At 39.1% G+C, this 17,533-nt stretch overlaps 1 protein-coding gene and 1 long non-coding RNA gene across 2 annotated transcripts; one reads left to right on the top strand and one right to left on the bottom strand.

Annotated features, from left to right (window-relative positions):
* Positions 1–1,741: 1,741 nt before the first annotated feature.
* LOC135262887 (fibroblast growth factor 16-like) lies at positions 1,742–15,029 on the bottom strand. Its single transcript, XM_064350265.1, has 3 exons — positions 13,902–15,029; positions 9,302–9,405; positions 1,742–5,959 (listed from the first exon to the last, which is right to left on the bottom strand). The coding sequence occupies exons 1-3, from the start codon at positions 14,170–14,172 to the stop codon at positions 5,720–5,722; spliced, it is 615 nt and encodes a 204-aa protein (XP_064206335.1). The 5' UTR covers positions 14,173–15,029; the 3' UTR covers positions 1,742–5,719.
* On the top strand, positions 6,157–14,006 carry LOC135262888 (uncharacterized). The gene is made up of 3 exons (XR_010332337.1): positions 6,157–6,407; positions 9,338–9,425; positions 13,868–14,006. It is a non-coding gene; the product is annotated as an uncharacterized LOC135262888 (long non-coding RNA).
* Positions 15,030–17,533: the final 2,504 nt, after the last annotated feature.

Here is a 17,533-nt window from a genome sequence, read left to right as displayed (position 1 = left end):
GTCCCCCCCGCCCCCAAACACACACACACACACAAAAAGCATACATGCACACACACAAACATTAGGATATTCTAGAGTAGAACTATTACTAGAGCAATGTATTATGAAACTGGGTTATAATTAATTTTGTGCAAAAGTATTCATTATGGAGAACAAATGCTGTTATATTACCTTCGTGTTGCTTCTAATGGTTTTTGCACTTATGCCATGCACAATTGCACACTTTTACCAGATGTTTTGTCAGTGGACGGCGGGGGGAGGGGGATGGGTGTATGAAAATTGTTTGCCATGAACTGTGGAGAATAATAGCGGTGCGTCCTTGGCCATCTGTATTATCATGTTTCCAGATTTCCTGTAATCCGTCTTCCGTGTGCGTCTGTATTTTGTGTTTTGGGGGTTCTTGGTGAACAACTTCCGCATATTGTAACCCAAGCAAGTCTTTGCCCTTTGGGGGGCTAATCCTAATGAGGCTAATGGAATTCATTCTGAGCATTATTATGGTTTTTACTAACCGTTTATTCCATTTGATATGTTAATTGTCTTTCTTCAAGCATCTTATACAAAGCCAGCATATTGTTATCAGTATTGTTATTGTTATAAGGCATACTTAATTAGTAATGTTAATTTACTAATAGGGATGTGAAGCAGAAGTCCTGCTGAACGGCATTTCCGGTATACTGCTGCTTGTCAGGCTGTATTGGCCTTATTCATGTAGGCCTGTACCTGTTTCAAGCAATAGGGCTGCGCAATATTTAACAAGAACTTGTTGAAACTACAACAGCGGTCGTGTTCTGCCAACCATCACTCGCGTTTCGTACTAGCCTGTCTACATGTGACTACCGTTGTAGTTTCAATATCGCAATGCTAGCAACATACTTTTTAAAAGCATGTGACAATTTTGAAATTCACGCTTGAGATATCAATGGGTGTCATTTATCTCGTAGAATGAAACGTAAAACTGTCCCACACCTTATTTTCTGCAGAAATCTAAATTCTATGGGAAAAAGCAAAGGGAATCCATGCGCTAAAATACTAACTTGCTTCCAAGTTTTAGGACTACAGACAATGGCACTCCATAGAGTATCCTTACTACTTTTTTTAATAATGTTTTTTATTACGTTGTGATAAAATATATCACAATAATGAAAAATTGCTATACGATGAAATGTATTGTTTTAACAAGAAAACAGCCTTTTAATGAGAAAAGCTATTGTTATAACTATAAAAGAATCAAGTTTTTTGATAAAATGTTTTTTGTTACATTATAATGATTAAATATATTAATGAGAAAATGATATTATGACAATATCGTTTTAACAAGAAAAAGATTGTTTTAACAAAAATAGTTTTAACAAGAAAACATTGTTTTAATAAGAAAAGATATTGTTTTAACAATAAAAGATATTTTAACGATAAAGTTTTCTTGTTCTAACTATATACTGAGGTAATTTTTTTTATTTTTTATTTTTTTACTCCATGGCAGCAATAAGGTACCGTAATACCTGAATAGATTATTTAACACAATTAATGCAGTTCTAACTGGATTAAACATGCATTATAGGCTACTTTGTGCCTCGCGTGCAATAATTACCACTGTAAATTCCAGTGTGTCATTATGATATGGAATGCTGAATACATTAGCCTACAAGCTGTCAGTACTCTATAATTCCCTGTTACTGCAACGACCCAAGTGGCCTTGAAAGGGTATTTCAGATTTATTTTCAAACAAGAATGGTCAGGATGAATCTTCAATAGCAGGACAATTTTATTGTCAAATTCAGCAGAATCTAAACTTTCAAGTTCATCATTAAAAAGTTTTTAAAAAAATAAATATATTTTGTATAGAGAAAATAAAATAATAAATACATTGTGCAACTTATAAATAGGTTCACCACCTTTACATACATTTTAATAATGTTACTGACAATCATAACATGACACACCACTCAGAAGCCAACATACTGTACACATATCCTACTGCTAACCACTATGGGGAAACAGTAGCTCTTGTGTCTTTGATTTTTTATTTATTTTTTGATGTTATGTTTTTTATTTGTTCAATGTAAACTTCAGAAAGCAGAAGGTGGTGCATTCCAATATTATTGTTTCTTTAAGTGCTTTGTCATTTTCCAATGTCTCACCCCAGCATCTGAAGTCCAAGATTCTTGAAATGAAGAATTTCAACCAGTGCCATTTTCTTTCTTTATGTGAACACAGTCCAGGATTGCTTCCTTTCTTCTCTTTCATTTATCCCATATTTAATTTATTATTTGAATCATTGGTTGTCAACCACATCAGTGAAGATCATGTTTCAACCCACAATAATCATCTCTAGTGCTGACGGATCAAACAGGGTACTTTCACAAAGAAGTGTCTGAGCGTGTCTGAGTTCCTGTTCAAAAAAGGATCATCCTACATTTGGAAATATTATTTTCAGAACACTGAACCCAACAGAACTTCTTATCCAAAGTAGCCACATTGTGGAGCTATGACCAGTAAGAGCTCAATTAACATTGCAGATTTGCAGACAACCTTGCATAGCTAAGAATGCTAAAGGAACTTGAACTCTGGCTTTACCTGGTATTTTAATCCCTGGAGTTCTGCCACATTTATACCAGATGGGGAACCCAGGAATTTATAACCAGCGTAATCCAGGGTTTGCAAGTCATGTGTGATTTACATCACTTTTTTTTTAGGTTATTTTGTGTTTTGCCATTAAATATGGACATTAAATGTTTGTTTACACTGTGATTTCAAGCGTGTGGACTGTTAGGACCTCTGTCATAAGTCTTGTGTTTAAATTAGTCTCTGTTGCGTGTGTGTCTTGTTCTTCCTGTTCTTCATCAAATTGGCTGGGACACTATTTTGTTATTTTGCTTTATTATTTTTCCTTTTTTATTTTGAAGGTGACTCTGGGTGGAAGTTGAAATTTCCGTTGGAGGTACACTATTACGATTCTTGGTCTCAGCCATAGACATGCATATTTAACAAGACGGGCAAGCACACCTTCATCTAACCTAAGCTTGTGAAGTCGTGAACGTAAGCCTGTACTGCGCATGTTGAGGGCAAAACATTGGAGTTTTCAGTAAAGTGAATGGGGAATATGAAACTTTTGAAGGCACAATAAAATGTCCTTGATGGTATTTTGAAATGTTACATTTCATATGAAAAGCAGATTGCAAAGATATGTAAAATGTAATAAAATATGCACATTTTAATAAATATTTTCCCAAGACTTCTGGACCAATAAACTTTGTTTCACAAAGTGCTACACATAATGAAATTTATAATCACAAAAAAAAGGACCGACAAGGTTTGCTTTGGTAGTTAAATCACCTTGGTTTTCCACACTGAATTCATTGGGCAGTAAGCTCTTTTGCTCTCAAGCATGCGCAGTAGAGGCCGTTTCCCGTTACTTCCTAGGCTTCACCACCTCGCCCCTCCTACCCTCTTATGTAGGCCCTACGGTCTCAGCCTGCAGACTAAGGGCCATATTTACTAAGATAATGCTGAATATTGCCATCAGTGCCGCAAAATATTCTGCATTGCTGCATGTTTTCAATTTAGCGGGGTATATACCAAGACTGGTTACGTAAATGAGTATAGCCGCACAAAGTTCATTTAAATGTACTGCTAGTATTAAAGATGCACCTTGCGCAGGGCAGGAAAGCAGCATTGTTGTACCGCGCCATCTCTGGTCGGGTTTAGGACAGGTGTCAGGATCCATGGATGCAATGGATCGGTGCTGTCACCTTTAAATGTTTAAACACGTCTCGCTAGTAAAAAAAACTTCAGAACACAGTTTTAATATTTAAAGCTGTTTAATTCTGTACCGAATAGCCAACCATCTCCAGAGTCACTGTGTCTCAACTTTTCTAACAGACAATTGTTCCTAATGATTAAGAAGTTGTGTGTTTTAAAATATTTCATAAGATTCTCTCCTTTCGCAAATGTATGGGAGAGTCCCCATAAATGTAACGCTTGATAAATGTAACACGGTCAATAACTTAATGTACAATCTGGCTACCATAGTCTTTTCAGGTTTGTATATGTGCAATTCAGTGATCTACCACCTCCCAGATTAACAAATATCATAACCACCTACTGCACATGTAGTGTCCTTTTAGGGAAACCTTAAGCATTTTAATAAAGAAATGAATTTTACTCATCAACGTGTTTCACTTTAAGTTAGTTCAGTGTTTAAGGTTAAATGTGTTCAGCTAATTTGCTTGCTGTGTTGACACAGCCTCAAGTGATTCATGGAAAAGAAACGGCTACCTCATCCACGACACGGTAAGTTACGAAGTTGTCTTTTTTCGTGAATAATCTGGAAATGTATTTTCTTGATTAATATTAGTATGTGCAGAAAAAACCTGCGTACACACATTATTGGGCATTTTAATTTCATCCGACTCAATAGTTATGAATGTAACTGAAAAGGCTAATGTCTAGACTGCTGACATATCAATTCTGTTTTGAAGTAAAATTTCATAATGCTAGACTAAATACTTTCTGAATAAATTAGCAAAATCCAAGAACTGTTACATTTATGGTGACTCTAACCTATTCTAACACACTGATGATGCCATGTTGATCTTGTGCTGAAAAGAAGTTAACACCTGCTTTTCGCAGATGTTAAAAAAACAGATGCAAATCACCAGTAGCAGGTCATATGCATAAATTTATATTCTCTCCTCCCATATTTTTCAGAGTTCATTGATATGCATTATCCCAAACACGCAAATTTTAGGTATTCCACAATTTTAGATATCTCGTTTTACCAGCATATACCTCCTAATTAACTCGTTAGCATCTTCAAAAGCCCAGCAAATCCTTAGTAAATATGTCCCCAAGTGTCCCGAAACTCAGTTGCCCTGAACCTGGCATGCCTTCAAAGACTAGCCATGTTAGTTGGTTTTGGATAGGCAGATAGGGACCGGAGTTGCTCGTCAGTCTGCAGTTATCATTCCCATTACCCACTCCCCACTCACTTCCCTTATCCTATTTCCTGTTACAGTCTGACCCTAGAGCGGGTCATAACATGGACGAACCACTGTTTGGCCAGTCTTTTCTGGATTTATTCGCTTTTTTTTTTTCAAACCTCCTTGAAATTGGACAGAATGTAATTCATGGCTGATTGAGCAAATTAATCCCAGGTTACACTTTCACACTCGAGAAGACCTGGGAAATTACCAGGATGAACCCACCTCTGAACACTGGTTCCCAGGCCTGTGTAAAAGGTGGATAAGATTGGGTATCCCAAGGTTCTATTAGCCATCCTTCCTTTCTTTAATGACTCCATGTCATAGATGGGTAGGTTGCACATAGGAGTGTAAAGTCTGATGGAATTAGGCCCGCATTTATGCTTACAGGTAGTCTGCCTTATACCACAATAGATTTGTCAGCTCCTGTTCTGGCATTTTCTCTTATGTGGACTCCATGACTGAAAACTGATCCTTGATGAATCACTGAAGATTTCAAAAGTACCAGCAAGGGAGGAAGCAGATATATCCAGGAACACACACGCAATGTTTGTGGTGATAGCCTCGAAGGAGTGTGTATTCCATTTGGGCCGGAAAGCAGACATAAACGCACCTGGAGAGGGGGGTGGGGTGGGGGTTATGAGAAATCGCCTTCAGACTCTTTACAGCATTCCCAGGCCGTACAGTCCAAAGCAATGCCCCAGTTTCCCCGGTAACAGTCCAAGGCAATGCCCTGGTTACTGAAACAGGTCTCTGTATCCCTGTGGGATCTTCTCAATCTCCACAGGCCTGGGCAGGAAGTGAGTCAACTTCTGTTGTTTTTTAGTCCTGCTACCCTCGCGGGGAGAACCGTCCTTGTTTAGGGCCACATAGTAGAACCTCCCTGTGTCCGAGTGCTTGTACAGCGTGGAGGCATAGGTGTTGTACCAGTTCTCTTCAAACTGCTCCCGGAACACACACTCTGCGGTCAACTTCTTCTGTGAGAGGGGAAAAAGACAAAAGACATGTATGTTTATAGTTCATAGTTATAAAGGGCAATCAGTGTGAGCGATGATAACATTGGTTTGCCTCAAACTGCTGTCTTTGGTGTCTGAATGAAATATTTCAAAGAGGCAGAGATGACATGGATCTCTGCTTGCCAGAAAGAAGAGCTGAAAATAAGGGGGAAATTTGGACATGCTGACAAGGATCAGTAAAGATTCTGGAATTGTGAGGATGCTGGAACTCTAGAGTTCATTTGTGCCATGTGAATGTGGTTTTTTTTTTCTTTTCTTTTTTAAGAACAGATGATCCTGTAATGGAGCGGCACGATGGTGCTGTGGGTAGCACTGTCGCCTCTCAGGAAGATGGTCCTGTGTTCTACCCCTGTCCACGTGGGTTTCCTCCGGGTACTCCGGTTTCCTCTCACAATCCAAAGACATGCAGGTAGGCTAATTGGAGACTCTAAGGTATGCTGGGATAGGCTACAGCACCCCCCCCCACACAACCCTGACCATGATTAGCGGGTATAGATGACAATGGATGGATGGATGGATGATCCTGTAATGGCTCTCATTTTGTCTGAATCTGTTGGACATCCGATTACACCCACTTCTTTGGCTGCCGTGTGGTCTGGGTGCAGGACTTCAGACCGGATGGTTGTGTGTAAGCCAGGTTATGGCCATGCTATAAGTGTCCTTGAGCAAACTACGTATGTCACCAGTACAAACCCAGCTGCAGAAATGAGCTTCAGAATTAAGCAGACAGCCTAAATGCATTGTTTTTGTATGTGCTTGTAGTATTAATGGTGAAAAGTCACAATGCAATGTTAATGAATCCTCTAAGTTTTCTGTACCTGACAAAAATAAGTAAAAATAGATGTGCTTCTATCAAGCATACAGACAAGTGTGAGACGGGCAGGGGTAGGGGTGTACAACTTACAGTTTACACTAGTGCTGCTGATGAGTGGGAAGTATTTTCACTAACTGGAAGGTCCTTGGGGGAATGTCGCTATGAAAGGGTTGAGCAAGTACATCCAGCTTTCAAGTGATACAAGAAATCACTCCTCAACTGTGCTAATCTTTCCTTTGGTTCCCTAGTGATGCAGTAACCAACCACAGCAAACACAAACATGAGACCCATCGCCCCTGAGTGTCTCTGCATGTGCCCCCTCCTATGTGTGCCCCTTCATCTCTCAGCCTGTACCCCTCAGTGTATCAGCCTGTACCCCTCAGTGTTTCAGCTTGTACCCCTCAGTGTCTCAGCGTGTACCCCTCAATGTCTCAGTGTGTACCCCTCAGTGTTTCAGCCTGTACCCCACAGTGTTTCAGTGTGTACCCCTCAGTGTCTCAGCCTGTACCCCACAGTGTATCAGCCTGTACCCCTCAGTGTCTCAGCATGTACCCCTCAGTGTCTCAGCCTGTACCCCTCAGTGTCTCAGTGTGTACCCCAGTGTTTCAGCCTGTACCCCACAGTGTTTTAGCGTGTACCCCTCAGTGTCTCAGCATGTACCCCTCATTGTCTCAGCCTGTACCCCTCAGTGTCTCAGCCTGTACCCCTCGGTGTCTCAGCCTGTACCCCTCAGTGTTTCAGTGTGTACCCCTCAGTGTCTCAGCATATACCCCTGTGCCTGCCCCTGTTTTTCCCAAGTATCCTATAAGATCCAGTTATACAGCAGGTTTAAGACCCCAGTAAAGAGACAAAGGATGGAATTTGGTATGCCACTACACAAGGCTATTTTTTGCCTGTGTTTTTGCTTTTGACCTATGATAGAACACTCAATATTTAATTGTGTCCCCTTATCATGTTGATGCTAAAGATTTGTTGACTGGATATTTTAATTGGGAGTAATTGTGAGTGGTCACCTTCTATACCAGTTCATTTTGAGTTTTGCTTTATAAAAGAGGTTTATTATTTTTGAAATGGCTTAGTCAGAAGTGGTGACAGGTGATGCAGAGGATCAGGCAAAGGGAACATATCCTGTAAGCTCATAAAACTATTTCCTGTCTTGGCAAGGCATGTCCCAGATGAAAGTTTTTTTAAAGACTAATATTTTTTGTCTTTCATGCTTCTTTTGATCTCTGTCACCATCAGCATGACATCAAACTGCATATGAGTATTACTAAAGTTACGAAAGACTTGGTGGTGGACCGTTTCATACGCTTGCTTTAAATGCTTGTAACTGAAATGCACAGGAAATTTAATGCCATTTATATATAAAATACAACAAAATCACAATTTAAAAAAAATCTCATTTCTTCTCTGTCTAAAAATGGTACAGTCCCAGCATTTGTCAAATTTGGTAATACAAACATTTCTTTTTGCACATAGTTCTCTATTTAAATTTGTTTTCATTAATAATACTTCCTGGTCTATGAGAGCTTTAACAGGTACTGTACTTTACCATTTTAGAAGTGTGCATTCAAATGTGTCATTTTTATCATATAAAATAATGTTTCCTTTTGCTGGGACATGAAAATCCAAACATGATGTTTGGAATTGATCATTGTCTCCCTAAAACACTCGTTAGCTTCTTCAGCATTTTGTGAGGCAGAGTCAAGATGTGCCAGGAAGCAAATGAGTATTGTTAACTTGCTACCCAGTTAAGGATTTGTGCATTTCTTTAGGTACACATTTAAAATAGCACTGCTCTACACTGTAGTCTTTTGAACATTCTTTTTATAGCTGATTGGTTGAATGTGTTTGTACAAATTATACAGATGTGGTGGAAGACATCACTCAGAGCTCAAACACCTCTTGATATGTGTGTAGTTTGAGGGAGCAAATTCAAAATATTCTTCCTTGCACTGAGAAAATATGTAAATATTATCAGGAAAGCGCGGAAGCCAAATGAGGAGGCCATGAATCTCAGCATCGAGAGGTTAAAAATGTCTCATAAATACAGTTTGGGGAAACAAAATGAGGTAAAATCAGATAAAATGAGGTTTACTTTGTGATGAACTAAATATTTAACGTTGGGATGCGGTAGCCATTTGTCAGGACCCCCAGGTTAGTAAATTTCCTGAGGGAATAAGAAGCTGGAAGCTGTGCAATCCCATGGTTGCTTACAGTTTGTTTCCTGAGTCTGTGCTGTGGGGTCTTACAAGGGGGGTCAGCAACAGTAGCGACCAGGTTGTTGGATTTGGGCGAATGTGATGATGGGCACAGGTTTTGTGGCAGGACATGGATGTGTTTTTTGTGACCCATACACGCACTGAACATGTTGACTGGAACAAGTGACATCAACGTGGTTTCCGAGCTGTGTTCACCACATGCAGACGCCCGACAGCATCCCCATTTGCATGCATTGAGAGGGCATGCACAGGGCTCATTTAACTTACCGACCCATAGAGCTCTCCCTTCTCATTCATCCCCAGATAGAGTCCAGCATCCACTCCCCTGATGCTGACCAACCCCACAGCCAGGCTGATGAATTCCAAAATCCCTGAGGAACACAGAACAGAAGTAAGACTCATATTCTGCTGTCCCCTAACAGGAAACACTTAATGGAGAAAACTGCTCACAGTCCTTTTTCTGCCATTTCCGAGGCAGATGTGCGCAGAATGTAAACGTGCACCATGCTCCAAGATGTGATTCCTAAACATTCTGCTTCTAAGAAGGTGAGGCATATACACTGAGCTCCATAATGTTTGGGACAAAGTCATATTTTTCTTGATCTGACTCTGTATTCCACAATTTTAGATTTGCAATCAAACAATTGTGGTCAAAGTGCAGATTCTCAGCTTTTATTAAAGGGTATTTTTTAAAATACATTTTGGTTTCAACACATAGAAAATACATCACTTTTTATACAAAGCCCCCCATTTCAGGGCATCGTAATGTATGGGACAACTGGCTTCACGTTTTTCTGAAAGGTCAGGTGTGTTCAATTGTTTCCTTAGTGCAAGTATAAGAGAGCTTTCACCATCTAGTCTTGATTCCTGGCTTTTGATTGCCTTTGTCTGTTATTGCCATTTGTCTACATGAGGCCAAAGTTGTGCCAACAAAAGTCAAGGAAGCCGTTATGAGGCAAAGAAATAAGAAAAAAACAGTCAGAGACATAGGCCAAACCTTAGGCTTACCAAAATCAACCATTTGGAACATCACTGAGAAGAAAGAGTGCCCTGGTGAGCTCAGTAATCACGAAGGGCTGGGTAGGTTAAAGAAGACCTCTGATGATGACCAAAGAATTCTACCAAACATCTGTCCAACAGATCAGAAACACTTTTCTGGAGGCAGGCATGGATGTGTCAGTGACTACTGTCTGCAGAAGACTTCAGCAGGCTACACTGCAAGATGCAAACCACTAGTTAGCCACAACAATATGATGGCTAGGTTACAGTTTGTTAAGAAGTACCTAAAAGAGCCTTCAGAGTTCTGGGGAAAAGTCTTTTGGACCAGGATTCACATATATCGGAGTGATGGCAAAAGCAAAGTGTGGAGGCCAAAAGGAACTTCCCCAGATCCAAAGCACCCACCCCCCACCCCATCTGTGAAACATGGTGGCAGGGATATTATGGTTTGGGCATAAATGGCTGATACAGGTACTGGCTCACTTGTCTTCACTGATCATACAACTGCTGATAGCATGATAGAATTAATTCTGATGCGTACAGAAGCATCTTATCAGCTGGAGTTCAAGCAAATGCCTCCGAAATCATTGGATGGTGCTTCATCCTACAGCAAGACACTGATCCCAAACATACTGCTAAAGAAACAAAGGACTTTTTGAAAGCCAAAAACTGGAAAATGTGTGACTGGCCAAGGCATTTCATTTGCTGTACAGAAAATTTAAGGAAACTTGCACCCAAAACAAGCAGGAGCTGAAAATGGCTGCAGTACAGGCCTGGAAGAGCATTACCATAGAAGATACTCAGTCGCTCGTGATGTCTATCGGTCACCAAGCAGTCATTGCATGCAAAGAATATGCGGCAAAGTACTCAACATGACTACGTTTATTTACATAACGTTAATATATCCAAAACATTATAGTGCCCTGAAATGGGGGGACTATGTATAAAATGTGCTGTAATTCTTACTTGGTAAAACCAGTGTATGAAAATACCCTTACAGTAAATAAAAGCTGAAAATGTGCACTTTAACCCCATGTGAAATGTCTGATTACAAATAAAAAATTGTGTACAGGGCCAAATGAAGAATAAATGTGTGTTTGTCCCAAACATTATGGAGCTCTCTGCATGTTCAATTCATTAATCAGTTCATAATAATAAACATGAAATGCACTCAAGCCAAAGCATGTTAAATACTAACTATTCATTTCCATAATCAATTTGACATGTACAATGTTAATAATTATTTATTCTCACTGAGCTGGTAAATCAACAGGACTGCCTTCACCAGTAAGTTAGCAGGGGGGGACTGTTTTAGTGGAGCTTTCCAACAGACTTAATTGCGCAATGTCTATGCCAGTGCAAAAACAAGCCTCAAGCATGGGGATCTGTCTCATTACTGTTAGACAGCAGTACCATGGGCCCAAGTCTATTTCCACTCTCAGAAAGCACTCCTGTCCATAATGGAAATTACTTATATAATTATTTTTCTTGCCATCTTCCCACTGGGTGTCAGACATAATTTCCTGTTCAACGATTTGGTTGAAGTGCATGTGCAAATTCTAAAAGCAATCAATATTCCATTGAACATTATGAATCTGAAATCTAAACTAAGAAATGACCTTACTTTTTACACTTGTGTTTGGTAACTCTTAAAGAAACATCACATGCTGAACGTTTTCGGCAGTGCTCTCCATTCTTGTTTTTCTTGAATACACTCTTGAATATACATACAAACCATATTGAATGATTAGTAAAGGCACCATATAATATGTGATTTATTGTTGCAAGGTAACTGGACATTAACGCTTGTCAAGCAAACTTTATGATCGGCAGTGGATTGGCTCTTTCAGTTGTGCGATCGGACAAGTAAAAAATAAATAGATTAAAAAAAATATGTAGATATGAGAATACTGAGCTGCGTGTGTGCGCGGTTGTCATTTTTTCTACAGTCTTTAGGGGAACCTCGTCGATACCACAACTGGCGGCGCGAGTATTACGCGCTCCTCTAAACATCGCTAGCTCTGAAATACCTATTATCGACCGTGCAAGGGGGGACGTGTATCGACCACCTCAAACGCTAACGTATTTATTCCATATTTATTCTGGAGGACTGAACGCTGTTACCTGTTAAAATGAAAGTCCTGTAAAAATACACATTAACTGTCCAAATGAAAAAAATGAATTCCATAAATATATATTCCGTTATATTAATAAAGCCTCGTTTACAATAGCTATTAACTTTTAGACTCGCAACAGTTGAACTGTATTCTGTTCAATATTAAATAATGAAACCCATGAAACACAATTGGAATGGAAATAGGCATACTGTATATGGTCTGGCAGGTTTGGCTGTGCTGTACAATAAATGCTATTACAGATCAGAACATTTTTATCAGAGCGTTTTACCGCTGACTGCTCTTTCATTCTGAAATATGTTATCAATGTTCTTGAGAAGAAAATTTAGAAGCCGTTGTCAAGATTTTAAGTGAGTGGAATTTCCTTGCAGTCTAAAAGGATAAATTCAATTTCAGAGAGAGGTGTGCTATGAACTACAGTCTGATAGGACAGTGGTGAACATAAATGTCAGAGACATGCGCTGTGAAGTGAATTGTAATGGTGATTTTTGGGGATGTGTCTTTTGAAGTCCTGAAAGAGGGTGGATTTGGTGGGTGGATTTTTGATTGTATAACTTAATATTAATTATTTATAGATCCACAATGAATTAAGCACATACTGCATTGACGAACCTTCATTGGTTATTACGAAGCAAGATATACGAGTAGCCTACATAACGTATACATGTTTTAATAGTGAAGAAAATAACTTCAGTGAGAATTCAAGTACAGAATCTGGAATTTGGTGTTTTCCCATAACTACCACAAATGATGGTTGAAAGATCTGACTGTGCTGGCATGCTTATAACCTAAAATGAGTTTTATAATTGCTGTTATTAAAAGACATGTCCTCTCTGCACTGACATGAGCATTGCAAACGTGCTTTGGTGATGACAAGCTCTCTCCACAAGGACCACCCAGTCATGCAAACGCACTGGTTCCAAGCAAGAAAGAATTTCGTTTCTATGATTTGCACAATCGTCATGCTTTCATTGAGTTATTTCGCGTTCATAAGTGCAGCTTCATCTGGTCGATTACTGTGGGAAAGCAAAGCGCGAATGGCTTTTCAGAGTTGTGACCTAATTTGTTTATCAGTCTAATTCAGTTCGTTCCTAAACACAGTTGAATTTGTCGTCTAATTGGTAGTGCACGGGCACGACTCGGTGCAACCCTTTGAAAAACTTCATAAAGCAAAACAACCAGACCTGTGCTGATCCTTTGTTTCCAATTGAGGCAAGACATCTGCGTTAATTGTTAATCTAGTGGACTGGTTTGCTGGAAAGGCGAATGAGGTGGCGTGATTATTCAGTAAATAAGGAGAAACCAGTACTGAGGTATGTAGCTTTAAAGTGGAATATGAAAGTTAACCCACAGCGATAAAAGCGCAAATATTAAGTTTTGCGTCATCACTGGATGCGTCCAGATATATCCTCCCAGATATATTCGCCAGCATACACTGCCCAATAAAACACTGCTTTCAATCTACTATGATATGCTACATTTTACTCTAGTGGAGTAAATTTGATTTTACAATGTGCTTGAATTCAAATGATGTCAGATGTTCTAATTTATTGAAGTTCAGTAAACTAAGAATATGTGATGTAAATCGTGATAATTATGATGCTCAGCTCCCTAGTGCATGCAACAAAGGGTGGAAATATGTAGGCTAACAGTAACCGTCATTTATATTCGGCTTTTGATACAAATAATTTGTTTGTAGCTTTGGACACCGTTGACGCCCCCACCACTCTCACCGAATCTGCTATGGTCTTGCCTGGTCCCTTGTACAGTGGCATTGGGAAATATCTCCAGATGGAAACCCGTCCGGCAGTACAGCTGTCGCCGCCGTAGAATACCCTTCAGGTGGCCAAAATCTGTCAGCGACCCTCGCTGCAACCTCCCTTCAATCTGCCCCAGTCTTTCATTCAAACCCACAGGCGGTTCAGGCAAAGGAATACTCCCGAGTGCTGGAAACACTTGTAAATCCAAATCGAATGTCCCAAGAAAGCCCCCGACCTCGGCCATCGCGCACTGTTGGGGAAACCTGCTGTCCAATTATAGTTAATTCGACTCAGAGACTGGAGTTGGCTGAGAAACATATACAACAATCCCAGTCACATCTGGAGCGCAGCAATTCTGTTTGTTAAAATGACCGGACGTCAGATAGCCTACTATTTTTCTCTTCATCACTTTGGCATTATGTATGTATGAGATTGTAAAATTGGTTTATATAGTCTTCAGACATTCACATTATGGATTTTAGAATAGGCTATGAACCAGGACTGGGTCTGTTTGCTTACTTTCACTTCAGATTTAGTAAAGGATTTTGTCACTGATGCTCGTGAAGTCACTCGTACTCTTTTTGCTAGTTTTGACTTATTAGCACTGAGTAGCATTTTAATAATACAATCGCACATTTAATTTGGCCGCTGAAGCGTTCGCCTACTAGCCTACTGGCTGCGGCTTTTTGACTGTTAGGAGTACTACAATGCGCAAGCAACGCTATTAAACAAATTATCTGCTGTGGAATACACGTGTAACATGTAAAAACCATACTCGGCCAACATCAGCCATCTCATTCTCTATAATAAGCTATAAAAAGTACATCTGTTAAACCAAAGAAAATGTGTAGAAGCTGACGAAGCATTTTATTCCTTTTTGTTGTGATATCCGTGATGTTAATCGACCACATCCACGTCAAGTTTAACTCTCCCTACCGAAGTTGCAATTCGCTTTCTGGTTCCTCCTTAATTAAACGAAAAGCACAGTCAAAATCCACGGATATTATGAGATTTTCGCTATTAATGGACACTGGAGATATCCTCGGTTTTGAAGTTTAAATAAACTTTGTTTCTCCACCTACTTGTTGAAAGAGGCAGGTGCTTCCTCGCCTTCTCCCTCGGCGGTTGTGCTGTTGGGTTTAAACAGCTGTTAGATACATGAACTTGGGAGATAGAAAAAACGTTAAGAAATAAAGTAATGACGTATGAAAGCTGACCAGTGCTCAACACCCAAATGACGCCTGGAGGAGAGGTTTTTCGTGGATATGTAATTTGTTTTTTGTTTTCCATGTACAAAAATGCCGCGTTATTCCAGATTTTCTTTATAAAATTGTATTCACAATTAAGACTTTTTAAAATTACATTGTAGAAGAAATTATTCAATTGCTAAACTTTATTTGACCCACAAGCATACAGTACATGAATGGGGCAAACATAAGTCTGGATAGGTTTGTAAGATTCAATATTTATTTAATAAACCTGAGAAACTTTGTGTATTTATTTATATACCCCATATACCCCCTTCCCCCCTTCTGTAGTGTGAATTATTATTGTATGTTTCTTTGTAATGTGAATTACAAATGTGAATGTTATATGCTGCTAGGAAAATGTCCCCATGGGGATAATAAAGTATCCTATCTATGTGTATGTATATATTTACAGTATCTACTTCACAATCAGTATTTATTTTAAGTTGAAAATATACAAGAATTTGTACATTTTGTAAAATTAACTTGACAACCGAGTATAAACATGTCCTTTCGAGAGTTTTCATCAGCTGTTTAAAATATTCATTTAAATGATGTCTTCTTCCATGAGCCAAAGTTTGAATGGCCACATTTTCTTCAGATGAAACATTAAAAAACACAGGTCCAAGTTACTTGAAATAATTTATGAACCACTGGGTAGCATTGCTTTGGAATACAGCTGGTTTTATTTGTGTGATCTAAGATAGCAATATTGTTTCTCATAGCTTGGCCTAATTTTTTATATCAATGGTTTTAGTGGCAGGCCTAGATTCTGCAAGTTTGAATTGCTGACTTTTAGACATATTCTTTTTTGCACATTGTGTAAATGTACAAATTACAATATTACAAGCCCTTTTTACATCTCTGCTGTTCAATCAGCTGTTTTATGATTTGCTATGGACATTTTAAAAACCTAATGAAAAGCAATGCCTTTAATTATAAATGATATATGTCTTTTGTCATTTAATGGGGATTTCTTTTCTTTTTATGTTCAATGTTAAACAAGCCTGAGCTTGCAGACATGGCAGGTAATGCTGAATGGCTGCTTGGTGTTTCCTCCCCCTGTTAGTCACAATAGAAAGACATGACTTAATTACTTAATACATCAAGGACCAAATTAAAGACATCCTCTGCATGTTTCAGTAACTAAATCTGTTATTGTATTTCTCAAAAAAAAAAAAAAAAATTTTGCAGAAAACCCCCTTGGAGGGTCTGCATGCTGTTTTTTTATTTGACATGCAGACCCTTACTTTATAAAACATATTATTACTGCATGCAAGGGTATCCCTGCTATAAAGAATTATGTTGGGGTCTGTAGCCGGAGTATAAATCAATTATCAATGCAGGGATACACTGCTCCCTAGTGGACATTATCAACCCTATACACAACCAGGGTGGCAGCTAAAGCTCATGCCAATTAGCTTACCTGCTACCCAAGGCTGTGGTTCTAGACACAAGAGGACCTTTTCTTGAGAAACTTCTGGCAAAAAGTAAGAAATAATTGCCGTTTGTATCAAACAAGTAAGTCATTACACTTTCCTATATGCATTAATTCATGTCTACGTAATTACCTGTCTAATGTGGGGCGACATAGCTCAGGAGGTAAGACCGATTGGCTGGCAGTCGGAGGGTTGCCGGTTCAAACCCTGCCCTGGGCGTGTCGAAGTGTCCTTGAGCAAGACACCTAACCCCTAACTGCTCTGGCGAATGAGAAGCATCAATTGTAAAGCGCTTTGGATAAAAGCGCTATATAAATACAGTCCATTTACCATAATGTATCTTACTGTTGGGAATGTTATAAGCAGAAAATTATGACGGCAGGCTTATCAATTTCATTAAAGTGACAATGGTCAAATTGACCACTGTGGCGTTGCTGCTGTTAACTACTTTTTAACTAGGCTACTGTAGCTAAACCTGAAATTTTAAAGATGAAAATGGCAACAACAGAAGAAAGGACACAGATAAGTTTTAAGAGCACTAAACTTCTTTAAGCACAATGTTTCCATAATTTGTGCCAGTACTATATACAGATGAGTGTTATATTAAAACACTAGCCAATTGAGCAGTATAAAAATGCTGAGCAGGCCCAGTTGACCTCGATTTTTTATGAAGATGCCAAGAGGAAAAAGTTCTATGTGACTTTGTAAAAGGGTTCATTTTTGGGGCATGGATGGCATGAGCTTCAGTCACAAAGACTGCTCAACTGGCTAGTGTTTTAATGCACTAGCCAACTGATGGAGCGTGTAGATAATGACCATGCACAGCACAAACTTACCAATATTTTTTTCCCTAGCAGATATATGGGACTTGGTGGTCTTTGGTTCATTATTTTGTTTATAGAACATAGCCTTTGTTACA

The sequence above is a fragment of the Anguilla rostrata genome, chromosome 9 (genome assembly GCF_018555375.3).
Source record: "Anguilla rostrata isolate EN2019 chromosome 9, ASM1855537v3, whole genome shotgun sequence".
Classification (NCBI taxonomy): Eukaryota; Metazoa; Chordata; class Actinopteri; order Anguilliformes; family Anguillidae; genus Anguilla; species Anguilla rostrata.
Note: the sequence above shows the minus strand (reverse complement) of the source record. Positions and strands in the feature narration are given on the sequence as shown.

Coding starts and splice junctions, on each gene's coding strand:
- LOC135262887 (XM_064350265.1), bottom strand. CDS start 14,172: ATGGCCGAGGTCGGGGGCTTTCTTGGGACATTCGATTTGGATTTACAA. Junction 9,406..13,901: donor GCAAGACCATAGCAGATTCG/GTGAGAGTGGTG, acceptor TGTGTTCCTCAG/GGATTTTGGAATTCATCAGC. Junction 5,960..9,301: donor AGGGAGAGCTCTATGGGTCG/GTAAGTTAAATG, acceptor CCCCTCTCACAG/AAGAAGTTGACCGCAGAGTG.